The sequence below is a fragment of the Gadus chalcogrammus genome, chromosome 9 (assembly GCF_026213295.1).
Source record: "Gadus chalcogrammus isolate NIFS_2021 chromosome 9, NIFS_Gcha_1.0, whole genome shotgun sequence".
Taxonomy (NCBI): domain Eukaryota; kingdom Metazoa; phylum Chordata; class Actinopteri; order Gadiformes; family Gadidae; genus Gadus; species Gadus chalcogrammus.
Genome location: NC_079420.1, coordinates 7,678,580 through 7,688,091, shown reverse-complemented (window position 1 = coordinate 7,688,091; position 9,512 = coordinate 7,678,580). Strand labels below are relative to the sequence as shown.

Sequence of the window (9,512 nt, the reverse complement as noted above, 5' to 3'; positions counted from 1 at the left end):
TAAATGCATTCTTTCATTAAGGAATGATTCGTGTTAAATAATAAATAAATGTTTGTCTTACTATGCCTAGAATGGTTGATAAACAAATGAAAAATGTGCTCAAAATAACTATTCAGAAAATTTGTTGGTGTTTTATGCTTTACATTTATGGAAATCGTTAGATATGAGAATCACCTTGAGGGAAGTAGTGTTGAAAAGGCAAAAATATATATATTATAGAACATAATATATGTAGTTGTATTGCCACCAGGTGGCTGAATGAATAAATACATAAACTGAATACATCAAATGAGAAATCTTGTCTGAATCTTCCTTAAACAGCAAGCGCCTGGTTGTCTCTAAACCCCTTATTTAAGGCATTCATCCGGATATTTACAGTTAAATGGTATACGTGGATCCGATTTTTCAATCAAAATAATCTTTTTGAAAAGATATTTCAAACTGATAAACTAGGGGGGAACAACGCATATGCAATTAAAGCACATTGTTTAAGATGAAGACATACTTTATTTAATGGCAATGCCACAGAGATAAGAGTCCATCTTACTACACATTCTTCACATTTCAATATTCCAAAAGCTGAAAAAGGTTCTTAAGTGGCTTTAATCCTGACGGACACCACTTAACTAAATTATTTCTATCTTGTTTTTTTTAGTTTTTAGTCAAAAACATTGGACATAGTTTTCAGGTAACAAGTGACCTGGAGACCCACCAATAGCAATGTGTCCGTATACCTGTGGAAAGCGCTTTAACGCGATACTAGCTGCCTGATAGAAAATAGATCTTGTTTTTAGGAACAGGTCATAGATGTCAATGCTTTTTTTTGTATCTAATACATTCTGTAATATGAAACAAAAATTCAATTGGCTGAAAACATGGACCAGGTGTACAAAAAAAGGAGGGACACAAGAAAACATTGTTTTTGAATTAATGATTTCAACCAGCTTATCCTAAAACCAATGTGTTCAGAAATACAAAACCTCACAGCCCGACGATTGCACATGGCAGAGATTGAATAGCAATTTCCTCAATGGCAAGAGCTTAAACTAATAACAGCTTAATGTGCCGTAATAACCACCGCACTTAAACCTTTTTCAAACAGATTCAATAGTTGTTAGACTGTCAATGGCCCTTCTTTTCCAACATCGAAAATATCATGCTCATAACATGGGACGCTACACAGCGACTGTAGTCGTAATGAGCAACTTAAACGTGGCTTACGTGTTACCCAGGAACACATTTGTCCATCGATCAACAACTGAACAAATAACCAAGGATTAATACCATAGCCCTTCGTAAACAGACGGGGAGCAGACAATGGCCATTTAGTACGAGCGCACTTGAGCAATGCAACAATGCTTGAGTAAATTGGGTGAATGTTAGTAACCACTACTAGTACACCCTATGGAATTTAAGGCTTGAAATACCCAAACGGCCAACGGTGGTGAGAAGATATCGGCTCGTAGCCAATCGGGAGAGCCGCTACGCAGAGTGCAGAGGAATGACAAATTTACAGCCGAAGGGAGAATGGTACTTGATGCCCACCTCCTGGAACACGTGGCAGGGCACCCCGATGTCACAGAGGTACACCCTGCCGGCTCCCTCGGCCAGGGCCAGCGGCAGGCACAGGGACAGGGACCACTTGGCCTCCACGGCCAGCCCCTGTCCGCTGACCGGAGGGTCTATGCTGAGCACCGGCGCTCGGTTCTGGTTGGCCCAGTCGGCGGCTGCTCGGTACCAGGGCTGGTCCATCAGGAATGTGTTTTCATGGCAGTCCAGACAGTTGATGATGAGGTCCACGGGGGAGTCGGGCAGGTCTGTGGAGAGAGGACGAACGTTTGGTGTGATGTGGCCCCCCCATCTCTTAACTGACCTAGCTCGAAACCTTCGCTTGTGATCTCTGATAAACGGCGAGCATAGACCTCGGCTGTACCTTTAATACTCGACACTTGTTTCCCCCCGGTCCGGCTGTAGATTGCGAGCTCTGTGGTGACCGGGTCCAGCATCTTCACAAAGTTGGGCAGGAACAGGATGACCTCGACCTCGTGGTTGGCCAGGTGCCGCCCACAGCTGATGCCCTGGGCCCCCTGGACGTGCGGGCCGCACAGCAGGGCCACCGTGGGGCGCTGGTGCACATTCTTGGGCGTGAGCCTGCGGGAAGACACCGAATGAGGCACCGAGACTAATTGTCTTCCTATATTTAGCAGGGGCTCACGAGGACATTACTGCCACAGGGATGAATGTCATGTTGGGATCTTGATGCGCCTCAGGGCTTCACCCGTGTTCTGTGGCTCCAATACTTTGGTGCCTTGAAGGTCTTATGTGGTTGCTGTGCCGATATTAGCATAGGAAGCATTATGTAACCGTGACTTACTTGCATACCGTTGGCTATTTCTTAGAGAGATAATTATCTTGAGTGACAGTCTTTTCAAAGCAATTTACTTGAGAAAGTACTACACATGAAAGCCTAATTTGTTTTTAGAATTAAATTAAGCAACCACAATCTTTGATTCTGATAAGTAAATACCACTTCAAATTTGTAGCATCTTTTCCCTCTCAGGGGAATGTGTTATATAAGCCAATCAGGGGTTCAGGGGTAGTGACGGCCACTGTAACCCCCACAGTGACTTTAACGTGACTACCTAGAGGCCTACAGGTGTACACGTGCTCACCTGTTGGGCCCACCCAGCAACGTCAACGCCATCTGACTGGCGCACACGCCCGTCATCTCCAGCCGCCGCTCCAGCGAGAGGCCGTGGCGCTCCGCGGCCGCCACCAGCCGCTTGTGGAGCTCGTAGGACACGCTGGGCACCACCAGCCCCGAGTCTAGCCAGAGGAGGCAGGGACACGGTCAAGAAACCAACCAACCTTGAGGTTATGCAATGCTAAAACAAATGTTTTAGCAATACAATTTTTTTAGTTATTATACAAAGTCTGGTCCCTAATCTTCTATTGAATATTTATTAATGCTGTCACATAATGAATGTGGTTTATGAGAATTGTACATGATCCAAAAATCATATTCGAAGTTTGTTTGTTTATTAATATTTGAATATTTATTACAAATATTTTGACCATTAAATGCCTTCAGTAAGACCTGGATTGGGCGTTGCGAGGTTTGTTTACCGGCGTTGCTATGGTTACCGGTCTTGCGTGTTCCAACGGTTTATTAGGTTTCTAATAAATCGCTGTCTAATCAATACTTCATTCACTGCCTCGTCCGTGGTCATTACAATATTATGAATAGACTGTGTCGGGTTCTCCGACGTCTCTCCCTCTTGGCCTGCCCATAAGAGGTTTGAATATTAAGGGATGCCTAATATTCGTTTGAATTTTGATTGTGCTTATTTTAACGAGTGATGCCTTCTTGGCATGGTTCTTTTCTTAGAAAAGTGATTTAATCTCAATGAATTTTCACCTGGTTAAATAAAGTGATTGATTGATTGATGGACAGAGTGTGGAGGGACGTACCGGTGCAGTACTCTTTGGCTCCGGCCTGCGGCACCTTGATCTGCCTGTACACGACGGGCTTGTTCTCCAGGATGTTCTCATCGTGGCGGTAGCGCGTGGGCGTCTGCTCCTGGGGCGTGCCACGCGACCTGGTGCCGTTGCCGCGGCGATCCGAGCCCTCGATCTCCGAGAAGACGGCGGCCTTGTCGAAGAGCGCCAGGTTGCCCTCGAAGTCGAAGTCCGTGTCCAGGCCGTCGTCTATGGCGTCCCCGAAGCACTCGTCGTCCCGCTGCTTCATGGGACCGCCCCCGTTCTTCACCCCGTTCTTCTTGGGGGTCGGCTGGTTCGCCCCTCGACTACTTGAAGACCCTGAACGGTCGGGGAAATACAATATATTTGAATAAATCCTCATAAATCATGAATGAGATACACTTAGTTAATTATTTGAGGATGTGTAATTTGGGTGACACTTTCTCAGCCACATATTCACAGAACTAAAATGATGCCAAAGAGGAAGAAAAAATAGCTATAAACTTCACATGAGCAGTAATAACAAAATGTACACGCAGAATGTGAATGTCACATTATTGTATTCTACATTACTGACGTTGAGGCTGAGGTGGGTAATGGCATCCGTTAACGGTTCTCGCTTCGCATCGACACTTACATGAGTTGTGTCGTCGACGGAAAGCCTTGGGTTGGCCAGGCACATCCAGATGTCGCTCACCGTAACTTTTGGAGCAGTGCTGGGGAGAGTTGAGTCTCCCCTGAGCCCTGGGGTCAGCCTTTGGCACGGCGACCGGTGCACTGCTAGTCTTGCTGGACACAGAGGCGCTGTTCACCGCACAGCCATTACTAATGTCCAAAATCTTGAGCTCCTTGATGTCCATCGCACTGAAGAGGACATAACTTCACCGTTAAAAACAATAACTATGCTGTCGGTCAACAACAGTGATTTGATGGATGGATATAATATAAATTAGACATAACTTGCATATCTATCCATCATATTTATGATAGATATCTGTAAATGCTATCATATCTATCTATAGATATATCCAGTACATAAACAGACAGAAATACGTGGAGACAGTTCATAACGTTACATTACATAGAAAATGTGTATTATATATTTTGCCTTTACCTAAAAGTGACCTCGGGGACGGAACACTTGACCCCATTGTGGAAGGGCTGTCTCAGGGAGATGGTCTGGCTCGTCTGGTCCACGGAGGACACCTCTCCCTGGTACACTCCCAGCGTCGGACCGCAGTTGATGGACACCAAACTACCCAACCAATCGGCTGCCATCTCCTACAACGACAAGGAATGCTGTTCGGAAAGGAGAAAATATAACGGGGTGTAGGGTTTGATTGAGTGTGTAACGTTAGAGGATATATCAGTGTTCATCTGTTCGCACATCGTTTAGCTGCAGCTCGATGCTAGCTAGCGGTGTTGTTGCCTGAACTTAGCGCCGTTCCTGTTGCTCTAATCACGTACATCGGCAGGAATACGCAGAATTTGAGTCTTACCTTTTTCGAAACGGTATAATGGAGGTTTTGTTTTGCCTCGACCACTGCTTGTGTCTGAACCTGTGACTGAAACGCCAAAGGAAAACAAATGTTCGCCTTTGAACTGTTAGCCACTTAGCTTCGTGTATCGTCACCCGCTGTTTGCTGGTGTTTCGCTTTCCATTTCCGTTTTCTGCGTGATTTTTCTTCGAAGTAAAAGTAGGGATTGTGTGTTTCCAAATTAAAAGTTTATGTTTTCATTTTATCACTTTGGTTATTTTTAATACATTTAAGAAATTTGAAAAGGGAAAATATCTTTAAATATGTAATATTAATAAAAGAGAACAAACAGCGATTGAGGTGTTGAATCTAATTATTTTAGTATGACTTTGTATTGAGCCAGGAGCATGCAGTATTTGACACTGGGCTGTAACAATAGCATATGCATACTATACCAAGACACTTTAAAAAAAAAATGTACAGCCTAAAACGAATATAGTTTCTGATAATGTTACTTATATAGGCTTAACATTAGTACACAATAGATTTTAACACTAAGTTCTCTCTATCTTTAAACATTTACGCATTACTGTTTGTTTGAGATGCAGGCCCCTCTCAGAGAGGTCATTGAGTCTGTTATTGATTCACACCATAGTACGTAGAGATGATCTCAACACTAATAACAAACAGCGAACACCAGATTTAGCTGGTGAGGTTCTCTGTGGACAGCACACCCAACCAAATATTTCTGTGTGTTATGTTTACCATAGATACTGTGATGATGGTGTGTGTGTGTGTGTGTGTGTGTGTGTGTGTGTGTGTGTGTGTGTGTGTGTGTGTGTGTGTGTGTGTGTGTGTGTGTGTGTGCTGACCAACTCACAATCAAATGTATTAAGCGGCTTACATACAATGAAACCATATTCCAAACAAAAGACAGCGGGGGATACATTCAGACGTTATTATTGCAGAAACTCAAAAAAAAAATCAGGGAATTCAAATTGACAGCTTGTTTCTAGTTACCAAGCAAACAAGCAGTGGAAAAAGCCAGTCACATCTCCGAGAATAGTGTCACACTTGCTATACGACTGGAGACTGTGATCATCATCATCTAGCCCTCAAGCATCCTGGCCCCATCCCGCACTCTGAAGCAACATGTGGGCCGACGAAGACCGCAGCCTGTCCTACACCAGGAGCAGGAATGACTGGGAGTCCAGCTTCTCCAAGAGCTCCACGCGCTCCTTCAAACCTACCGGCCGGCTGGCCCTTGCAGATCTGGATGTATGGGACGATGCGTGTCTATTTAAAGCCCAGGTGAGAGGGGGGTCACGTCCAAGACAAGAGTGTTACCTACGTAGGTTCAAGTGTGATTCTGTAATTGTAAAATGATCAGAGTTCAGATCCGTTAATTTTGGTTTATTTTTCTTGACAGTCTTCAGCACATAGTGGCATGGCTGCTGTCTCTGGGTTAGGGCTTCTGTCGAACCACTGGTGAGAGGAAAAACATGTACATGCTGTTCAAATAAAGATGCAGGTCACTGCTAGTGAGTGGTCTGTGAAACGATGTATCAGATATTCTTGTTGCCTTGGATTTGAACTTTTTCAAATTCTTTGTTAAAAGCAGCCCTTTCACCAGCACTGTTGGTTTTGGACCGACGCTGCCAAACATGAGGCAGTGGATGTCCTCGTCAGACCTGGCTCCAGAGCTCATCCCCGGCTTCCCCCTGGACCCGTCGCGGGCGGGGGAGCTCCACTCCGCCCAGGGAGAACGGGGCTCCAGGCGGGCGGAGCTGGTGCACAGGCTGCAGGAGGCCCAGCAGCGTCTGGAAGACACAAACGACCTCATGAAGAGCAGAGGCCAACCACGGCCCAGCATTAAGACTACAGCACAACTCCTGGACATGAAACAGAAGGTACGAATAGAATAGATATGGGACCTCGAGAGAAATGTGTTTTCAGCTCTGTACAATTATTTCAATCGTAGCATTTGTCCCCTGTCTTATTACAAGACATCCTGTTAACATTATATATGTTAATCAACTATCGACTGCCTTTGGCAGTACCCTGTGACATCTAGCGACATTGTCTTGATTTTTATTTCCTCCCTATCTGCTGAAATGTGTTTACCCAGACCCTGAATGAGTGTGTACATTGTTGCTGTTACATTATCAGTACTTAGTCATCAACAGTCATTTCAATGTAACAAACTGTCGTCTGCTAGTGGATCGCATGCTTTTTTATGCATATATGTGTCTCCCCTTGGAGAAGGCAAACCTCCAGCAGCATGCCCAGGGTGTGCGCCTGAGGCAGCAAGGGAAGGCTCAGTACAACAGGGAGGCGTTTGCTGAGCTCCGTGAGCAGGAGAACCAGGCCCAGGACAGCGCCCTGATCAGGGAGGCCTTGAAATCCGTCAAAGAGGTGAGAAGGTTGGCGATTGGGATGCAGTCACACGCTAGCTCCACCACATCCTCCGCACATGAGTCACACTCTTGCTTCTCGCCTAACGCCAGGTCAACGAAACATTGAGAAGTGAACTCAAGGTGGTCAAGCAAAGCCTGGAAACGTCCCAGGCTCAGCTCGGTGAGCTCAGGGCGGAGAGAGATACTCAGGCCTGTCAGATGTCTGCACTCAAGGCCCAATGCACCCAGCTGATCCAGGAGAAGGAGGAGATGCTGGGCGACCGTAATACACGTGGACGAGAGGAGGAGCTAGCCGAGTGGACGGAAGAGCGCCGAAAGCTCAGGTGAAATAGGGACGTCACTCATGCATGAGGTCATCCATCAGGCAACATGCTATCGGAGTGGCTATGGGTTTTTGATATCCACCTGAAAGGTACTAGGTTCAATTCTGACTGTCAAAAGCTTGCTTGTAGGCAGTCTAGAGGAAGATGATGGCCAAAAACGAATTAATGTATCAGAATTCACTGTTAGCTGCTTGGGATCAATTTAAAAAAGTACATAATTAATGGCAGCAAATAGTAACATTGTCATAAAAACATATGTCATAAAAACACATCTTTGCAGGGAAACTTTGGATGCTTTGCATGCAGACCACCAGAGGCTCCAGGACCGCTGTCTGTGTTTGGAGTCTGAGGTCCTGGCGAAGGAGGAGGAGCTCTGCGTGAAGGCGCAGGAGTTTCGTGAGCAGGAGTCTGAGAGACTCAGTGGCGAGGAGGAGCTCAGGGCCTCGGCCTCGTTCTGGAACGAGAAATGGCAGGCGGCTGCGCTTAGTCTGAGCTCCACACAGAGGGAGTTAGAGGCCATGAAACAGCAGGACCCTGGACACAAGGTTAGACTGGCTGTGTGCAAACAACTCCATGTTCAGACTTTGTTCTGCACCAAATGAGACGCATCTCCAGTTCCTTTTGAAAGTATATACAAAAAAATAAATGAAACAAAACGAAAGTACCCAATAAATATTATGTCGGGGCCTTGAGTCAGGTCTGATCTTCACATCTTTGGTCTTCTTATTTTGCCTATAATTGCTTTGCACTGGAACCGATTATGATTCTGTCTCTGAACTGAATCATTTCAGCTCCAGGAGGAAGCTACGAGACTGGCTGCTGAGGTTCAAGGACTTAAAACTGAGCAGGATAGAGACAAGTGAGCAAATTGACTGAACACACAATCTCTATTGGTAAGAACGCATTCAGTCACTAAAATAATTTTCCCTTCAAAGAGAAGAAATTAAGGCGCTGCTTCTGCACAAAGCAAACCTTGAGGCAGAACTTAAAAGGACGAAGGTAACTTGTGAAGGCTTACATCTTTATCAACTGGAACTAATGACTGTTATCCGAGACAGAGACTCCTTCATGACTATTATATTTGCATACAGAGGGAGACTAACTCAATACTGCGTGTTGAACTGGACGCATGCAAACAACAACTGGAACTGGAAAAGAACAGGAACAAGGAGCTGGTTCACACACAGAGGGGTGAACGCCCAGGTACATCTATCAATGTATTGAGTCAGTTAAGACAAGTCAAATAAAAGTGAATAGAGGGACTTAATCTCTTAAACTCTTGTGTATATTATCAGTTGGTGAGGCTGTGCAGACGGTAGACAAAGAGACGATGACGATGTAAGTGTAAACCAAGAATGTGTAAACATTTATAAATATGTCATCGGCCCATACACTCTCTTCTTGTTTCTCTGCTCTGTCTCTGAAGCCTGTCTTCTTATCTGTTTGTTAAGATTCAGCATGCCACCCAAGATGGGGCAGCCAATGATGCACCCCGATGGAAGGCTGAATGATCCTTCACCGGTAAGGATGAGTAAACAGGCATAAGTGGATTTATTACACAGATAAACAAATATGCACTAATCTTCTTCCTCCTCCTCCTCCTCCTCCTCCTCCTCCTCCTCCTCCTCCTCCTCCTCCTCCTCCGCCGCCTCCTCCTCCTCCTCCTCCTCCGCCGCCTCCTCCTCCTCCTCCTCCTCCTCCTCTAGAAGATGAGTGGTCATCTAGACCGGAGGATGCCAGCACAGGAGAATGTATTGGACCTGCATTGGACCAAAGTCCCTCCCATTATTGAGCGATTTGTTCTGAATTATGCC

General features: G+C 45.5%; 1 protein-coding gene and 1 long non-coding RNA gene across 4 annotated transcripts; one reads left to right on the top strand and one right to left on the bottom strand.

The window, feature by feature from the left end:
* Positions 1-128: 128 nt before the first annotated feature.
* edc3 (enhancer of mRNA decapping 3 homolog (S. cerevisiae)) lies at positions 129-5,160 on the bottom strand. Of its 3 annotated transcripts, none has more exons than XM_056597913.1 (7): positions 4,980-5,160; positions 4,595-4,761; positions 4,118-4,344; positions 3,472-3,819; positions 2,673-2,826; positions 1,934-2,151; positions 129-1,817 (listed from the first exon to the last, which is right to left on the bottom strand). In XM_056597913.1, exons 2-7 carry the CDS (start codon positions 4,756-4,758, stop codon positions 1,483-1,485), a joined length of 1,446 nt encoding a protein of 481 aa, XP_056453888.1. In that variant the 5' UTR covers positions 4,759-4,761; positions 4,980-5,160; the 3' UTR covers positions 129-1,482. The 3 variants fall into 3 exon arrangements, with proteins under 3 accessions (XP_056453888.1, XP_056453887.1, XP_056453889.1); XM_056597912.1 differs by having other exon boundaries at positions 4,595-4,779; positions 4,980-5,154; XM_056597914.1 differs by having other exon boundaries at positions 4,178-4,344; positions 4,595-4,779; positions 4,980-5,154.
* Positions 5,161-9,016: 3,856 nt separating this feature from the next.
* LOC130388606 (uncharacterized) lies at positions 9,017-9,449 on the top strand. Its single transcript, XR_008896441.1, has 3 exons — positions 9,017-9,036; positions 9,150-9,219; positions 9,405-9,449. It is a non-coding gene; the product is annotated as an uncharacterized LOC130388606 (long non-coding RNA).
* The last annotated feature ends 63 nt before the right edge of the window (positions 9,450-9,512 follow it).